This window comes from Artemia franciscana, chromosome 3, assembly GCF_032884065.1.
Source record: "Artemia franciscana chromosome 3, ASM3288406v1, whole genome shotgun sequence".
Classification (NCBI taxonomy): domain Eukaryota; kingdom Metazoa; phylum Arthropoda; class Branchiopoda; order Anostraca; family Artemiidae; genus Artemia; species Artemia franciscana.
The window spans coordinates 4,147,320-4,167,434 of record NC_088865.1 but is presented as its reverse complement, the minus strand read 5'-3'; the positions used below and the strand labels follow the sequence as shown (position 1 = coordinate 4,167,434).

The window sequence follows — 20,115 nt, the reverse complement described above, 5'->3', positions numbered from 1 at the left end:
TAGTTTGAAAAGTAACATTAGGAAGTTTTCTTGAACCCAGCTAGTAATTAATTCAGTGATTTTAACTCTTCTGTCAAAATACTGGATTGAGTCCCTAATTTTAATCAGTATAGCCATGGGAAGATGTTTTTCTTCTTCTATTTTAATTTTCTTTGCTTCTTTGGTTTTGAGATGCTTTGTTTTTCTACTTCATATTTTCTGCATTTTTCAGCAACATTTTCCATTTCTGCAACTTTTTTTTTCTCAACAATATTTTTTTTTCTGTCGTATTTTCCTTTTTAGAATAATTTTTGTTTTCAGTACCATTTGCTTTTTCAACGGCATTTTTTTCTCTGTAGCATTTTCTTTTTCTGAAGCATTTTTTTCGCTATTCTTTTCATTAGTCTCTGATTTAGTCTTTTGAATTTTTTGTGAGTCCAGTATTTTCTTTTCGATTGTAAATATTCGTTCACTGCACCTTATAGATCCATCCCTGAAAGTTTCATTTTCCTAACCTGACCCCTTTCCAAGATAGCCAAAAGTCACTAAACTAGAATTTTACCTAAGTTCCGTTTGGATACTAAGCATCCTAGCTCTTGATTTTAGAGAACAGGGGATGCAAGGTGAAGCAAAAACAGGTAAGTTTAAAGAATTTACAAATATAGTTGAAATTTTCATAGAGGAGCAGTCTGAACAACGCCAGTTCTCACTCCAATTAGCTGCATCAATTTTAGCACCCTTTTTCTCTCCTGAATGGAAGAAGCAATTGCAGCTTAAACATTTCACTGTGCTCAAAAAGACTCTCAACATACATTCGGGGCAAACTAGTCTTTGTTTAACCATCTTTTATAAGAGGTTAAAGGTCCGAAAGATAAACTTTGTTCACCGGGTAACAACCAAGATGCTCAGGGGCTGGATGCTAAATTAAGACTGGAAGATTATGCTAGATAATTACTGATACGTCTGTATCAGTAATCTGTATGCACATAATATGCTTTGATTTAGTTCAACGTTTTCCTTCAACATTTACTCAGATGCTTATTTCAATATCCTCAGCCCTAGTAGTAACTACTACAGAATTATAGTAGCAGTAGCGCGCAAAAGTTGCCTTTTGCGTTTAGGGTTGCCATTTAGTTCAACATTCCCCTCAATATTCCTTGAAAAACTCATGTTAATGCCCTTTGTATTTTGGGAAAGTAGTAGTCAAATATGCATACCTTTTTCCAATAACATAAACTATATGTAAAAAATGAACAAATGGCATAAAATACTACCCTTGCCCTGAGGCATCTGGGGGGGGGGGAGATGGTTGACATTGCCAAACGCGTAATTACTGAACCTTTCAACAATGCTGAAGAAAAGATGTCTCAAAACTTTGTTTTTGTGAAATGATGGGCATGTTTGTTGTTTTTTTTTTGGGGGGGGGGGGGGCTGGTTGCCCCCCTCCCCGATTTCAAATCACTTTTGACTCTTAAAAAGGGCACTATAACTTTCAATTTAAAATCAAATGCCCATCTGAAATTTATACAACATCTCACTCCATAAAAACTTTTTTATGTCCCAAGCATATAACTTAGAACCCTTTCCCCAGGGTTCTGGGGGTTATTTCAACCCTAAAGGCATTGTTATATGTTCTTTGAACTATTTTGTTTTCAAATGGATGTCTCAAAATTTAAATCAGGCGTGTTTCAGGAAAAAAGGGATAGTTAGAGGGGAATAGAATAAAATATGATTTACTGGCTAAAATAGCACACAAGCTAGCATAAGCACGTCACAACAATTACAATGATAAAATAAATGTTAAGGGATAAAAATAGTTACAAAGTTATATCATTTATTAAAATGCGAAACAAAATAGGGAACGAAAGAGTTTTTGTACATCATTGTCAACATTTGGGGACACAAGTCAAGTTGAGTATTTGGAGCTCTACGAGCATTAAGTCTTGTATAATCAAGGCTGCAGCAGTGGCTAGCAACCTAGTAAGAGACGATCGAGTCCAAAGCTAAGATATGTAATAGCCCACAACTACTAAAAATATGGGCAGATAAAAACAGGATTTACACTTTTAGAGCCACCTTGTCCAAAACCCAAAAATAGGAAACTTACCTTCTCTTAGTTTGAATATGAGGAAAATCTATTGGCTCGAACTTGTTGAAAAATGAGATAAATTGTTTGAACTACGAAATTCTTCATCGACAGTCTTTCTTTTCTTGTTTTCCCAAGATAATTGTGAATTAGAACATCATAGAGAGCTGTTTGAAAGGAAATTACCATGTCTGTCGTCTTCTTTAATAATCGAAGAACAACGCAAATAACCAAGTGCAATTAATTAAAGCAATGGTTTGATTTCCTATTGATCGTCTATTAATATAATGTTAATAGCATTTGCTACTAGAGTGATATAGAAAAATGCAGCTCTTCGTCAAAATACTGCTTCTACTTCAAAAACTACTTTGTTTTTAACTAAAAAGAGTATTAGATGCAGGATTTTCCGTTAAAAAGGGCCATTAAAAAGCTCTCTACGATGTTCCAGTGCCTAACTATCTGCGAAAAATAATATTTCGTTGATGCAGAATATCGTGGTTCCAGCAACACTTTTTTTATTTTCAAACCAATATATTTTCTATGTTATCAAAGCAAAGGGACAATGAGTTTCCTACATAAGGTACAGCAACATTACAAACAACTTTACAAATTACATTACGAATAATCAATACAGTAATATTACAAATAATATAACTAAGACAACAAGTAATATTACTTAGACAACTAATGTACAACTAAGCCAACAGCATATTTTACAACTCAGCAGACAGCTGCAGGTGCAACCAAGCCAGCAGGTGTAAGCACAACTAACCTGAGAGCAACAAATTGCTGTTGGCAATTTGTTGCTATTACAAATAACATTAGATTCTACATAACATATACAAATACGATAACAAGTGATACAACTAAGACAACTGAGTATGAAAAATACTGCAACTAAGCACTGTTACAGTACTATTACAAATAAGACAATACAGCAACATTACAATAAACATTACAAGTAAAATTACAAATATTTCAGTACAGGAACGTTACATAGAAAACAAACAATAATACAACTACGACAACCCAGAGGAGAAACAGTGCTTCTAAACACTATTACAGCAACATTACAAATAGTACAACCCAGGAACATTACAAACAACTTTACAAATTACATTATGAATAACTCAATAAAGAAACATTATAAATAACATAACAAAGACTACAAGTAATATGTCTTAGACAACTAATATACAACAATTCCAACAGCATATTTTACAACTAACCCCACAGCTGCAGGTGTAACCAAGCCAGCAGCTGTAAGCACAACTAACCCAATAGCAACAAATTGCTATTACAAATAACATTAAATTCCACATAACATATACAAATAAGACAACAAGTGATACAACTAAGAAAACTGAGACTACAAATACTGTAACTAAGCACTGTTACAGCAATATTAAAAATAACACAATACAGCAACCTTATAAATTAAAATATAAAAATATCACAATACAGCAACATTACAAACAAGACAACAAATAATGCAACCAAAACAACTAAGCCAACAGCTGCAGGTACAGTAAAGTAAATAACAGCAGGTACAACCAAGCCATCAGCTGCTGGTCCAACTAAAGTAACAAAAGTTAGCCATCAGCTGCCGGTACAACTATACCTAAACGAATCTCCGGTCTTGGAACATATGTCTTTTCCTCCACGTAAATTAAGTATTTCCTTAAGTATTCTGGTATATTTAACCCATTTATGATGTCACTTATTTCTATATTATCTATATTCTCCCAACTTACATCCCAGGAAATTGATTTAAGCGACCCGTCAGACTTTTCAGACGCAAGTTTACACGTTGTTGGATACCATGGTGCTAATCTTCGAAACTCTTGTTTTGAAATATTAAATACAAGTATTTCTTATATTTATCTTCGACATCTTTTTTCAGTTCGGAAACTCCAATATTTTTCAAAAGATACTCAGCTATGGCTAAATGATTTTGAGGGTGATTTCTTGATGAAACGGGGTTTTTCCCAAATATCTGCCAAAAGGTACATTGTCGCCTAAGTGAAAGGTAGTTTTTTAAAACTATCATCAAAGGTGTCTCCTCATTTGAATTTAAACAATTTACATCGGCTCCCTTTGAAACTAGTAGCTGACAAATGTCCAAATTGCCTTGTCTAGCAGCAACATGTAAGAGCCTGCATTTGACTATACTGTGCCGAAATACATATGCACAATTTGCATTTGGGTTGGCTCCAGTCTCTAAAAGATACCTAGTCACATCTAATTTCTCCAAAGTTATGGCGTAATATAATGGTGTTCTATCCCCCGAATCTAAGGCATCTACGGTGGCACCCTTGGCAACTAGGAGTTGACAAATTTCTAAAGTGGCGACCCGAACAGCAGTATGTAAGACAGTTTCTCGGTTAAAGGGTATATCCGTATACACTAAATGCTTTGCATTTAGGTTGGCTCCATTCTCTAATAGATACCTAGTCACATCTAATTTCTCCAAAGTTATGGCGTAATATAATGGTGTTCTATCCCCCGAATCTAAGGCATCTACGGTGGCACCCTTGGCAACTAGGAGTTGACAAATTTCTAAAGTGGCGACCCGAACAGCAGTGTGTAAGACAGTTTCGCGGTTAAAGGGTATATCCGAATACACTAAATGCTTTGCATTTAGGTTGGCTCCATTCTCTAATAGATACCTAGTTACATCTACCTTATTAAAACTAACAGCGTAATATAAGGCTGTGGCATTTATAGTGGCACCCTTGGCAACTAGTAGTCGACAAATATCTAAACAGCCGTCCATAGCAGCAGCCTGTAACATTGTTTCGCTTAAATATCTGGGTTTTGCATTTGGATTTGCACCTTTCATTAATAGATACTGAGTCACATCTAATCCATGTGAAATTACAGCGTAATATAAGGCTGTTCTTTCCCACCTATCTAAGGCATCTATACTTACACCCTTTGAAACTAGTTCGTGACAAATCTTCAAATCACCTTTCATAGCAGCATCATGTAAACTGTTTCCAAAAAAGACTGTTTCCAACCACTTTGGCAATTTTTTTACTGTTACAAACAGCGTAACAAAAAATTCGATCGTCCATTCAATAGTATACAATGGTATATTCAGCAAACATGTTCCAGTTCCATCCCATAGTTTGAAAAACAATATTCGGAAGTTGTCTTGAACCCAGCTAGTAACTAATTTAGTGATTTTAACTCTTCTGTCCAAATACTGGATTGAGTCCCTAATTTTAATCAATAGAGCCCTGAGAAGGTGTTTTCCTTCTTCTATTTTAATTTTCTTTGCTTTTTTGGTTTTGAGATGCTTTGTTTTTGTGCTTTGTCTCTCTACTTCATATTTTCTGTATTTTTCAGCAACATTTTCCATTTCTGCAACTTTTTTTTTCTCAACAACATTTTCTTTTTCTGTTGCATTTTCCTTTTCAGAATAATTTTTGTTTTCAGTACCATTAGTCTCTGCTTTAGTCTTTTGAATTTTTTGCGAGTCCGGTATTTTTTTTATTATTGTAAATGTTTGTTCAATGCACCTTATAGTCTCATTTATAGAAGGTCTGAAGATTGATTTTTCAGGAGCCCTAGCCTTGTTGGCTTGTTTAAGTGAACTCATCTTCTTAGACGAAAAGTTGGCGTCTTTATCATCTTCTTCTGTCAAGCATTTATCCATTTTGGATTTAAACTGTTTAAAGAATTGCCATGTTGTAATTCCAACAGAGGATGTCAGAATCACAATGGCTAAGCACTTAATAACGTTTTGAAAAAATTCCCAAGAGAACATTATAATTTGTTTTGCGTAATATCTTGCGTAATATCTAAAATGTTCAATTATTAATACCGATAGAAACTAAAACTTCTCTTAAAATTTTCTGATATATCTCTAGTTTGTTTAAAACATTGGAATTGATGATTGGACACCATAAATATTTTTACAGTTTACGTAATACCTAACTATGTTTATTTCGATTAAAGAGTAGAATTGGGCTCAGAAATGTTTGTTTTATATTTCATGCAATTATCACTTTTTATCGAAGCTACTCTTTAAAGTAAAAAAAAAATATATTTTATGGGCTAGAGTTACTACTAATTAATATTAACTAATAACTATTTAACTATTAACTATTAACTAACTATTAACTACTTTCAAAAGTTTTTGTTTTTGACTATAGAAGGCAGTAACTGTAGCAATTTTTTTGAAATGAGCCATGAAACCGCTTCATGATTTTCCGATGTCTAGTCAGCTGGAGAGAAAAAAAAGACATAAAAAAATATGCCGTCGATGCCGATATCTGAGTTCAAGCCGTTTTTACGGCACTTGGTATCAACCAAGTGACATACAGCGATCGCAAATTCTGTCGGTCTGTATGTCGGTCTGTCCTGGTTTTGCTACTTTAAGCACTTTCAGGTAAGTCAGGACGACGAAATTTGGCAAGCCAAGCATGGACCGGACCAGATTAAATAAGAAATAATCGTTTTCCTGATTTAACCATCTGGGGAAAGTGGGGGGCCGAATAATTCGGAAAAATAGGAAAAATGAAGAAACTTACGAACGGGTGATGGGATCTTAATGAAATTTGATCTTTGGAAGGAGATCGTGCATCAGAGCTCTTATTTTAAATCCCAACCATATCCAGTTACATGGGGGAGGGAACTAAAATCTTGGAAAACGCTTAGAGTGGAGGGATCGGGATGAAACTTGGTGGGAAAAATAAGCAGAAGTCCTAAATAATTCCTTGCAACACGCCACCAGCTGTGGCAAGGCAAGCTGGTGGCGTGTTGCAAGGAATTAGATACGTTAATTACATAGCCGGAACGGAGCTTCTCCGTTTGGAGGATTTGGAGGGGTGAGGGGTAATTCTGAAAAATTAGAATAAATGAGGCATTTTTAACTTTGAGGAGAGATCAGATCTTAATGAAATTTGAAGTTGAGTTGAGGATCGGGATGAAACTTAGTGTGAAAAATAAGCGCAAGTTCTAGATCCGGGATTGACATAGCCGGAATGGACCGGCTTTCTTTGGTAGAGTTGGGAGGGGGAGGGATAATTCTATAAAATTAGAAAAAAAGATTTATTTTTAACTTACGAAAAAGTGATCGTATCTTAATGAAATTTAATATTCAGAAGGACCTCAAAATTTAGATATCCTATTTTAAATCCTGACCGGATCCAGTGTCATTAGGGGGGGGGGCTAGAAATCTTGGAAAACACTTAAAGTGGAGAGATCAGGATGAAACTTGGAGGAGAGAATAAGCACAAGTCCAAGACAGGTGACTGACGTAACCAGACCAGATCCCCTCTCTTTGGTGGAGATGGAGGGGGGGGGGGTAATTCTGAAAAATTAGAGAAAAATGATGTATTTGTAACTTACAAACGGGTGATCAGATCTTAATGAAATTTGGTATTTAGAAGGATCCTGTGCTTTAGAACTCTCATTTTACGACCAGATCCGGTGACATTGAAGGGAGTTGGAGGGGGAAACCAGAATTCTTGGAAAACGTGAAAATCGAGGTATCTTGCGAATGGGTGATTGAATCTTAATGAAACTTGATATATATAGAAGAATCTTTTGTTTCAAATGCTCTATTTTCAATTCAAATGGGATCTGGGGACATAGTGGGTTGGAGGGGGGAACAGAAATCTTAGAAACCGGAAATTTTGAAGAAAGCCTAGAGTGGAGAGATCGGGATGAAACTTGATTGGAAGAATAAGCACAAGTTATAGATACAAGATTGACATAATTGGTACAGATCCACTCTCTTTGGGGGAGCTGGGGGTGGTTAATTTGAAAAATTAGAAAAATTGAGGGATTTTTAACTGAAAAACAGGTGACTGGATCTTAATGAAATTTGATACTTAGAAGGAGCTCATATCTTAGAGCTCTTATTTCAAATCCCGACCAGATCTGTTGGCATTGCAGGGAGTTGGAGGGGGAAACCAAAAATCTTAGAAAACGCTTATAAATGTCGTAGAATCATGATTGACATAACTGGACTGGATCCATTCTCTTTGGGGGAGTTAGGTGGTGGGGTCCAGTGGGGTCTTTGGCGAGTTTGGTGCTTCTGGACGTGCTAGGACGATGAAAATTGGTAGGCGTGTCAGGGAGCTGTACAAAATAACTTGATAGAGTTGTTTACCCCGATTCGACCATCTGGGGGGCTGAATAGAGAGGAAAAGTTATAAAAAGTTAGAGTAACATACGAGTGGGTGATCGGATCTTGATGGATTTTGATATTAAGAAAGACCTCGTGACTCAGAGCTCTTATTTTAAATCCTGACAGGCATTAAGCCTCTGATTTTCCTTTTAAATCAATCTATTGATTCTTAGAATTTTGCTAGAGCTCATACCATATGAGCTCTTGGCTCTTCCAACCTTATCACAAGTGCCATATGAGCTCTTAACTCTTGTTCTTGTTTTACTAGCAAACAAGTTTTCCTTGTTGTTCAAGCAAACAGACTGTGAGTTTTCTACATAGGCGGTACAAAGGTTTTTGACATAAGATGGTTCTAATAGTTTACTTTGAGTTTCAATCTGAAATTATTTTTAAGAGTTATGAGTTATTGTAGTTCTTAGTATAGGACGTGATCGTCTCTTCTTAGGTTGCTATAAACCTCTGCAATCCAGATACTATATCCCAAAAATAATCTTGACAATAGGATATTGAATTTTTTAGTATGGGACGTGATTGTTTCTCCCTAGATTGCTAGCTACCCCTGCAACCCTAATTATTTCGTCATACAGTTTCTGTTTACATATGAAACTATTCTTAGGAGTTTTGCAATGCTGCCTATATTAAAATGAAAAGATTTCACCACTTACAAAGTTTCAGCTGCCACTCCAGCCACGATATATTATAGTGACTCAGTATTTCAGTTACTCACAACTCTACTTCTTAATTTCTGACATTTTCATTAGTAAAAAATATACGTAATTTACAAATTAAATTACGTAACGAACTTTTACATTCGTATATTTTTATTGCGTATATGAGGGGGTTCACCCCTCGTTGTTACCTCACTCTTTACACTAAAGCTTAAATTTTGTCCCAATTCCACAAGAATGGCCCTTGAATCACAAAAGCCGTAGAATAAATAGTTAAAATTATTAAAAATACTTTAGCGTAAAGAGTGAGGTATTACGAGGAGGTAAACCCCTCATATGCGTAATAATTTCTGCTCGTTTTAATTTGTAATGCTGCTCCTCACTTTAAGTAGAAAAAACTTTTCATATTTATTTTTTCATTGTTTTATTAAATAATACTAGAAAATCCTGCGCCCCCTTCATTGAAAGTCTCTTCCCCCATGATAAGTTGTTCCATGGAAAAATCCTCCCACGTAATCCCCCCACCCCGCCTCAACTCTCCTTCACAAACCGAAAAAATATCCCTGAAAACGTCCGTACACTTCCCAGTAACCATTACTATACGTAACACAGGTCCAAATTTATAACTTGCAACCCCTCCCATAGGGACTGCGGGGGAGTAAGTCGTCCCCAAAGACATCGTTATTAGGTTTTTCGACTATGGTGAATAAAACGTCTATCTCAGAATTTTGATCCGGCGAATTTGGGGGAGAAATGAGCGTTGCAGGGGGCCTATGTGCTAACCAATTTTTTTCATCACTTAAAAAGGGAACTAGAACTTTTAATTTCCGTTAGAATGAGTCCTGTCGCAACATTCTAGGACCACTGGGTCGATACGATCACCTCTGGGTCGATAACAAAAAAAAACAAATAAACACCCACCCGTGATCTGTTTTCTGACAAAAAATGCAAAATTCCACATTTTTATAGATATGAGCTTGAAACTTCTACAATAAGGTTCTCTGATACGCTGAATATGATGGTGTGATTTTCGTTAAGATTGTATGAATTTTAGGGAGTGTTTCCCCCTATTTTTTAAAATGAGGCAAATTTTTTCGGGCTCATAACTTTTGATGGGTAAAATCTATCTTGATGAAACTTATATATTTAAAGTCAGCATTAAAATACAATTCTTTTGGCGTAACTATTGGTATCAAAATTCTATTTTTAGAGTTTCGGTTACTATTGAGCCGGGCTGCTCCTTACTACAGTTTGTTACTACGAACTGTTTGAAAAGACGTCGAGCCGGGTACATTAACCAAAGGCAGGTAGAGAAAGAAGCATTCATCTTGGTTGGGGTGAATGGTGTAGAATCTTCCTATCGTGGTTTCTTCGAAGATGCTAGTTTGGCCGTCGACTGACTCACCCCGTTTTTGACGTTCAAATGATTTCTTATTTGCTTTCCACGTGTAATACGAAGGCACTTCAGAATACAGCACTTTTTATGGCACTTGGTATTAACCAAGTGAGAAATAGCAATCGCAAATTTTGTCGGTCTGCCGGTCTGTCGCTCCCGGTTTTGCTACTTTAGGCATTTCCAGGTAAGCTAGGACGATGAAATTTGGCAGGCGTATCAAGGATCAGACCAGATTAAATTATAAATAGTCATTATCCCAATTTGATCATCTGGGGGAGGGAGTGGGGGAACCGTTAATTCAGAAAAAATAGAAAAATTGAAGTATTTTTAACTTAAGAACGGTTGATCAGATCTTAATGAAATTTGATGTTTGGAAAGATATCGTGTCTCAGAGCTATTATTTTAAATCCCGACCGGATCTGGTAACATTGGGGGGGGGAGCTAAGAGGGGGAAACCTTGGAAACCACTTAGAGATGAGGGATCGGGATGAAACTTGGTGGGGAAAATAAGCACAAGTCCTAGATTCATGATATATATAACCGGAACGGATCCGCTCTCTTTGGGGTAGTTGGGGGGGCGAGGTGTTAATTCTGAAAAATTAGAAAAAATGAGGTATTTCTAACTTACGAACGGGTGATTGGGTCTCAATGAAATTTGATATTTAGAAGGATATCGTGTCTCAGAACTCTTATTTTAAATCCCGAACAGATCTGGTGACATTGGGGGGGGGGAAGTTTGGAGGAGGAAACCTAAAACTTGGAAAACACTTAAGAGTGTAGGGATCGGGATGAAACTTGGTGGGAAATATAAGCACAAGTCCTAAATACATGATTTACATAACCAGAACGGATCCACTCTCTTTGGGGTAGTTGGGGGGGGGGGTAATTCTGAAAAATTAGAAGAAATGAAGTATTTTTAACTTACGAACGGTGATCGGATCTCAATGAAATTTTATATTCGAAAGGATATCGTGTCTCAGAGTTCTTATTTTAGATCCCGGACAGATCTGGTGACATTGTGGGAGGGGGAACCTAAAACTTGGAAAACACTTAGAGTGGAGGGATCGGGATGAAACTTGGTGGGAAAAATATGCACAAGTCCTAGATATATGATTGACATAACCGGACGGATCCACTTTCTTTGGAGTAGTTGGGGGGGGGGGGGGTTAATTGTAAAAAATTAGAAATAATGAGGTATTTTTACTTACGAACTGGTTATCGGATATCAATGAATATTGATATTTAGAAGGATGCAGTGTCTCAGAGCTCTTATTTTAAATCCCGACTGGGACTGGTGACATTGGGGGGGGAGTTGGGAGGGGAAAACCTAAAACTTGGAAAACACTTAGAGTGGAGGGATCAGGATGAAACTTGGTGGGAAAAATAAGCACAAGTCCTAGATACATGATTGACATAACCAGAACGGATCCGCTCTCTTTGGGGTAGTTGGGGGGGGGGGTAATTCTGAAAAATTAGAAAAAATGAGGTATTTTTAACTTACGAATGGGTGATCGAATCGTAATGAAATTTGATATTTAGAAGGATTTGTGTCTCTAAGCTCTTATTTTAAGTCCCGACCGAATCTGGTGACATTGGAGGGATTTTGAGGTGGGGGAACCTAAAATCATGGAAAACGCTTAGATTGGATGGGTCGGGATGAAAATTGGGGGGGGGGAATAAGCAGAAGTCTTAGATACGTGACTTACATAATTGGAACGGATCCACTCTATTCGGGGGGGGGGGAGTTAATTCTGAAAAATTAGAAAAAAATGACTTACGAAGGAGTGATCGGATCTTCATGAAACTTCGTAAATTTGGAAGGACCTCGTGACTCAGATATCTTATTTTAAATCTCAACCGGATCCAGCGTAATTGCAGGGGGGGCTGTTTAGGGGAACTGGAAATCTTAGAAAATACTTAAAGCGGTGAGATCAGGATGAAATTGGATGGGAAGAATAAAAACCTGTCTAAGACACTTGACTGACATAACCAAACCGGATCTGCGCTCTTTGGTGGAGTTGGGGGGGGGTAATTTTGAAAATTAAGGTATTTGTAACTTACGAAAGGGTGACCAGATCTTAATGAAATTTGATTATTAGAAGGATCTTGCACTTTAAAGCTCTAATTTTAAATACCGACTACATCCTGTGACATTGGGGGGAGTTGGAGGGGGAAACCAGATTTCTTGGAAAACGTGAAAATTGGGGTATTTTTATTTTACGAATAGGGGATCAGATCTTAATAAAATTTGATATTTAGAAGGAATCCATGTCTCAAAGCTCTTATATCAAATTTCCGACCAGATCTTTTGACATTGGGGGGAGTTGGAGGAGGAAATCTTGGATAACACTTAGGGGAGGAATCGGAATGAAGCTTGGTGGATTCAATAAGCAAATGTCCTTGACACGTGATTGACGGAACCGTACTGGATTCGCTCTCTTTGGGGGAGTTGGGGGTAGGGGTTCAGTGATTTGGCGAGTTTGGTGCTTCTGGACTCTCTAGGACGATGAAAATTGGTAGGCGTGTCAGGGAGCTGCACAAATTACTTGATAAAGTCGTTTTCCCAGATTCGACCATCTGGGGGACTAAAGAGAGAGGAAAAATTAGAAACAATTAGGTATTTATAACATACGAGTGGGTGATCGAATCTTAATGAATTTTGATATTTAGAAGGACTTCGTGACTCAGAGCTCTTATTTTAAATCATTACCGGAATTAAGCCTCTTATTTTCCTTTTAAATCAATCTATTGATTCATAGAATTTTGATAGAGCTCATACCATATGATCTCTTGGCTCTTAGCTCTTCTTGCCTCGTCACAAGCGCCATATGAGCTCTTAGCTCTTGTTTTGCTTAAGAATCATTTTGACATAACGCGAAGAAAGCAGTTAACGTTGTATCAGATGTATTCAGGGCTCTTTGTTACACGTTGGATTCCGAAAAATAAACACGTTGACCATTCTGTAAATGTACCACTAAGTGAACAACAGGCGGACTTTATTCATGTATCGTAAATGAAAGAATTCACCACATAGGTTCATTACTGCTTATTTATCTCCCAGCCTGATATTGTACGACTTCATCGATATCCCTGATTTTAGGCTGCAAGTCAAAATCTGCCATATCACTGTCTTTGTTGACATTTTTACATATGTATTTGATTGCCTTTACGGAATTACAATATTCCACGTTTATGTGCGCATTGTATGTTTTCAATAATAAAGGTGAATATGGAACGACTCACTGGCTATCTACTTTGATGTAACGGTTACGCGACTTTATGATTGCTGATTTTCTGCCATCTTTGGTAGACCTTCTTCTATATAAAGGGTATCCATCATTGTCGGTAATGTGTTAGGTACTAAAAGTCGAGGATATTGCTTTGTGCACCTTCCTCTGTTCATGCATGGTGAATTTATATTCAGTTCAGCGCAAGGTCCATGTATCATATTTTTTACCACAATGTCATGTAAGCCCCTATCGACATCTACATCAGGTATTTCAGTGGAAAACACATCGTCAATTTCATTAGAATTTTTTTTTTTATCAAATTAATAAACCACATAAAACCATATTAGTATATGTGCGTGTGGCAATCCTCACTTTTGCCATTCCACTGAGTAAAACCGGCATCGCACTGGCCCAAACACTTTAAGTTTTACTATGAAATTTATTAGTGTTTTCAACTTTTGCCGGAAGACACAGGCCGTAATGTCATGTCTATGTACTGGTGATTGTCCGGGAAGTAAAAGTTGCCGTATCTCGTCCTAAGACGGATTACATGTAAATGTAATAAATAAATCTGGACGACCATAGAGATGGACATACGCAATTGCATCTTGAGCATACTCATGCATATGACGCCGACTGCCAGCATATGACGAAGGTAAAAACGTTACTCTTCCAATGTTAGCGGTATTACCGTCATTTACAACTGCATCTCGCATATGAATGTATTGTTTAGAGCGGAACTTGGTCTGATTCAGACGGATGAATAGCAAACATTCTGATTCAATCTTTGCATACATATCAACGATGTATTGGTGAAACGATTGACGTCATTTTAAAATAAAATTCTCTTCATCCTGACGAATCATTAGTCTATAGGCATAATAGTTCATGTACTGCATTTCTTATCCATTTCTTTGTTAGTGACTGGATTTATCAATTCAATATTAAAGTGATAGCCGTCGGCTCCATCCCAAAAATGATAGGATATTGTAGGGCATTGTAGTATCGATGAGTTTCAGAAATTCTTGTCAACCGAGTGTTTCATCTTCGAAGAATAATATATCGAGGTAAGAATTGATCACCGAACATAACGATTGCTACTTCGTTAATAGTTGGAGCATTGTATCTACGCACATGTTCACCAGTAGGCGTTTTGTCAGGGTAAATAACAATATTATGAGTATCAGTAGGCATCAAACCGATTACTGTTTTGAACAGACACACTAAATTATTATTTTCGTGGAAAAGATGTTGCAACTGGGAAACGATAGTTCTTTCAACGTCGGGAGAAATTTCGCAACGTGCATTCAATTCAACATTGCTATCACTGATGAAGTACACTTGTAAAAATTTGGGATACTTACCTGAAAATGGTAGAACGGAACCTGCTCTATGATAAATTTGCCCTTTTACTTTGAAAGTAGGCATAAAATGACCTTGATCTTTGATTTGGACCCCCAAACGAAGTCATTTGGAAACATGAGTTATATTTCATGATGTTTGATAAGAAAACGCTTCGATTTAGACGTATACCCAGTAAACAAAATTTTCAATGGCTCTGGTGGTGCAGCCATTTGAGGAAGCTTAACTTTTCCTGAGGCGCAACACATTCCCATTGTTTCACCATTAAATTTCAAGGCCTTGCAATAAGGACACATTTCAGACATGGTCCCTATTGGAATATCTTGGCTCAAGCTATAATCTTCGGAAGGGCAGTACTTGAATGCCAGTCTACTATTCACGCATTGCTTAAGTAATACAGCGACACACCTTCTTTTTTTACTATTTCTGTTAGTCGCAAGCTTGGTTTCGCGTTGCTCTGGCAGTTCCACGACACGTCTCCTTTTTTTACTTTCTCTTTCAGCATCAACTCTGGTTTCGCGTTGCTCTCGTGGTTCCTCGACACGCCTTGGTTTTTTACTATCTCTATCAGCTGCAAGCCTGGTTTCACGTTGCTCTGGTAGTTCCTTGACACGTTTCTTTTTTTACTTTCTTTTTCAGCATCAAGTCTGGTTTCGCGTTGCGATTTAATAAAATTTAAAAGAGCCAAAATTTTTTGGTAAATGCTTATTGTTCAAAAAAAGTATTATTGAATACTTGATTTAGATAGAGTGGTATAGAAAATGAAAAAGAACTGAAACCTCTTTTTAATTTTTTTAATGATTGCCATTGAGCTTAGTTTTTTTTCCTTTTTTAGTTTTTTTCTTTTTTGATTTTTTCATATTTTTTTAGTTTTTTGTCTTGTTTTCTTGTTTTATAATTTCATTAAGATCTGATCTCTCCTCAAAGTTAAAAATGCCTCATTTATTTTAATTTTTCAGAATTACCCCTCACCCCTCCAAATCCTCCACACGGAGAAGCTCCGTTCCGGCTACGTAATTAACGTATCTAATTCCTTGCAACACGCCACCAGCTTGCCTTGCCACAGCTGATGTATCATACGTGAATTCTGAAAAATTAGAATAAATGAGGCATTTTTAACTTTGAGGAGAGATCAGATCTTAATGAAATTTGAAGTTGAGTTGAGGATCGGGATGAAACTTAGTGTGAAAAATAAGCGCAAGTTCTAGATCCGGGATTGACATAGCCGGAATGGACCGGCTTTCTTTGGTAGAGTTGGGAGGGGGGAGGGTTAATTCTATAAAATTAGAAAAAAGAGTTATTTTTAACTTACGAAAAAGTGATCGTACCTTATTGAAATTTAATATTCAGAAGGACCTCAAAATTTAGATCTCTTATTTTAAATCCTGACCAGATCCAGCGTCATTAGGGGGGGGGGGCTATAAATCTTGGAAAACACTTAAAGTGGAGAGATCAGGATGAAACTTGGTGGAAAGGATAAGCACAAGTCCAAGACAGGTGACTGACGTAACCAGACCGGATCCCGCCTCTTTGGTGGAGTTGGAGGGGGGGGGAGTAATTCTGAAAAATTAGAGAAAAATGATGTATTTGTAACTTACAAACGGGTGATCAGATCTCAATGAAATTTGGTATTTAGAAGGATCCTGTGCTTTAGAACTCTCATTTTACGACCAGATCCGGTGACATTGAAGGGAGTTGGAGGGGGAAACCAGAATTCTTGGAAAACGTGAAAATCGAGGTATCTTGCGAATGGGTGATTGAATCTTAATGAAACTAAATATATATAGAAGAATCTTTTGTTTCAGATGCTCTATTTCAAATTCAAATTGGATCTGGGGACATAGAGGGTTGGAGGGGGGAACAGAAATCTTAGAAACCGGAAATTTTGGAGAAAGCCTAGAGTGGAGAGATCGGGATGAAACTTGATTGGAAGAATAAGGATAAATTATAGATACAAGATTGACATAATTGGTACGGATCCGCTCTCTTTGGGGGAGCTGGGGGTGGTTAATTTGAAAAATTATAAAAATTGAGGGATTTTTAACTGAAAATCAGGTGACTGGATCTTAATGAAATTTGATACTTAGAAGGAGCTCATATCTTAGAGCTCTTATTTCAAATCCCGACCAGATCTGTTGGCATTGCAGGGAGTTGGAGGGGGAAACCAAAAATCTTGGAAAACGCTTATAAATGTCGTAGAATCATGATTGACGTAACTGGACTGGATCCACTCTCTTTGGGGGAGTTAGGTGGTGGGGTCCAGAGGGGTCTTTGGCGAGTTTGGTGCTTCTGGACGTGCTAGGATGATGAAAATTGGTAGGCGTGTCAGGGAGCTGTACAAAATAACTTGATAGAGATGTTTACCCCGATTCGACCATCTGGGGGGCTGAATAGAGAGGAAAGGTTAGAAAAAGTTAGAGTATTTATAACATACGAGTGGGTGATCGGATCTTGATGAATTTTGATATTAAGAAAGACCTCGCGACTCAGAGCTCTTATTTTAAATCCCGACAGGCATTAAGCCTCTGATTTTCCTTTTAAATCAACCTATTGATTCTTAGAATTTTGCTAGAGCTCATACCATATGAGCTCTTGGCTATTGTTTTACTAGCAAACAAGTTTTCCTTGTTGTTCAAGCAAACAGTCTGTGAGTTTTCTACATAGGTGGTACAAAGGTTTTCGACATAAGATGGTTCTAATAGTTTACTTTGAGTTTCAATCTGAAATTATTTTTAAGAGTTATGAGTTATTGTATTTCTTAGTATAGGATGTGATCGTCTCTTCTTAGGTTGCTATCTACCTCTGCAATCCAGATACTATATCCCAAAAATAATCTTGACAATAGGATATTGAATTTTTTAGTATGGGACGTGATTGTTTCTCCCTAGATTGCTAGCTACCCCTGCAACCCTAATTATTTCGTCATACAGTTTCTGTTTACATATGAAACTATTCTTAGGAGTTTTGCAATGCTGCCTATATTAAAATGAAACGATTTCACCGCTTACAAAGTTTCAGCTGCCACTCCAGCCACGATATATTATATTGACTCAGTATTTCAGTTACTCACAACTCTACTTCTTAAAACAGTACAAAACCTTAGCGTAAAGAGCGGGGCGTTGAAGAGGAAAAGCCCCTTTCATATTTGGTGCCCTTCAATTTTTCGATTACTTAAAAAGGCAACTAGAACTTTTAATTTCTTACAACATTTTCATTAGTAAAAAATATACGTAATTTACAAATTAAATTACGTAACGAGCTTTTACATTCGTATGTTTTTATTGCGTATATGAGGGGGTTCACCCCTCGTCGTTACCTCACTCTTTACACTAAAGCTTAAATTTTGTCCCAATTCCACAAGAATGACCCTTGAATCACAAAGGCCGTAGAATAAATAGTTAAAATTATTAAAAATACTTTAGCGTAAAGAGTGAGGTATTACGAGGAGGTAAACCCCTCATATGCGTAATAATTTCTGCTCGTTTTAATTTTTAATGCTGCTCCTCACTTTCAGTAGAAAAAAACTTTTCAAATTTATTTTTTCTTTGTTTTATTAAATAATGCTAGAAAATCCTGCGCCCCCTTCATTGAAAGTCTCTTCCCCCATGATAAGTTGTTCCATGGAAAGATCCTCCCACGTAATCCCCCCACCCCGCCTCAACTCTCCTTCACAAACCGAAAAAATCTCCCTGAAAACGTCCGTACACTTCCCAGTAACCATTACTATACGTAACACAGGTCCAAATTTGTAACTTGCAACCCCTCCCAAGGGGACTGCGGGGGAGTAAGTCGTCCCCAAAGACATCGTTATTAGGTTTTTCGACTATGGTGAATAAAACTTCTATCTCAGAATTTTGATCCGGCGACTTTGGGGGAAAAATGAGCGTTGCAGGGGGCCTATGTGCCCACCAATTTTTTTCATCACTTAAAAAGGGAACTAGAACTTTTAATTTCCGTTAGAATGAGTCCTGTCGCAACATTCTAGGACCAGACGTCGAGCCGGGTACATTAACCAAAGGCAGGTAGAGAAAGAAGCATTCATCTTGGTTGGGGTGAATGGTGTAGAATCTTCCTATCGTGGTTTCTTCGAAGATGCTAGTTTGGCCGTCGACTGACTCATCCCGTTTTTGACGTTCAAATGATTTCTTATTTGCTTTCCACGTGTAATACGAAGGCACTTCAGAATACAGCACTTTTTATGGCACTTGGTATTAACCAAGTGAGATATAGCAATCGCAAATTTTGTCGGTCTGTCGGTCTGTCGCTCCCGGTTTTGCTACTTTAGGCATTTCTAGGTAAGCTAGGACGATGAAATTTGGCAGGCGTATCAAGGACCAGACCAGATTAAATTATAAATAGTCGTTATCCCAATTTGATCATCTGGGGGAGGGAGTGGGGGAACCGTTAATTCGGAAAAAATTGAAAAATTGAAGTATTTTTAACTTAAGAACGGTTGATCAGATCTTAATGAAATTTCATGTTTGGAAAGATATCGTGTCTCAGAGCTGTTATTTTAAATCCCGACCGGATCTGGTGACATTGGAGGGGGGGAAGCTAAGAGGGGGAAACCTTGGAAAACTCTTAGAGATGAGGGATCGGGATGAAACTTGGTGGGGAAAATAAGCACAAGTCCTAGATTCATTAAGAAATATAAAATTTCATTAAGATCTGATCACCCGTTTGTAAGTTACAAATAGCTCATTTTTTTTGATTTTTCCTAATTACTCCCTCCCCCCCCCCAACTCCACCAAAGAGAGCGGATCCAGTCCGGTTATGTCAGTCACGAATTTGGACATGTTTTCATTCCTCCAACCAAGTTTCATCCTATTCTCTCCGCTTTAAGTGTTTTCCAAGATTCCCCCCCCCCAATGACGCTGGATCTTGTCGGTATTTAAAATGAGAGATCTGAGTTACGAAGTCCTTCTAAATATGAAATTTCATTAAGATACGATCACTCCATTGTAAGTTAAAAATACCTCTTTTTTCAGAATTACCCCCCCCCAAACTCCCCCAAACAGAGCAGATCCGTTCCGATTATGTCAATCACGTATCAAGGACTTCTGACTATTTTTCACACCAAGTTTCATCCCGATCCGTCCACTCTAAGCGTTTTCCAAGATTTTAGGTTCCCCCCTCCCAACTCCCCCATATGTCACCAGATCCAGAGCGGATCCATTCCAGTTATGTCAGTCACGTATCTTGGACTTGTTCTGATTCTTCCCGCCAAGTTTCATCCTGATTTCTCCGCTTTA

General features: G+C 37.4%; 1 protein-coding gene across 7 annotated transcripts in view; it reads right to left on the bottom strand.

Annotated features, from left to right (window-relative positions):
- Window positions 1–20,115, bottom strand: part of LOC136024777 (uncharacterized) — a 58,999-nt gene that overhangs the window by 22,533 nt on the left and 16,351 nt on the right. The window contains exon 4 of one of the 7 annotated variants that reach the window (XM_065700233.1): window positions 6–3,642. The exons of the other annotated variants lie outside the window; for them this stretch is intronic. Coding sequence (XP_065556305.1) covers window positions 3,503–3,642 — 140 coding nt within the window. The 3' untranslated portion in view covers window positions 6–3,502. Of the gene's footprint in view, window positions 1–5; window positions 3,643–20,115 lie in introns of those variants that run through there. 7 annotated transcript variants of the gene reach the window in all.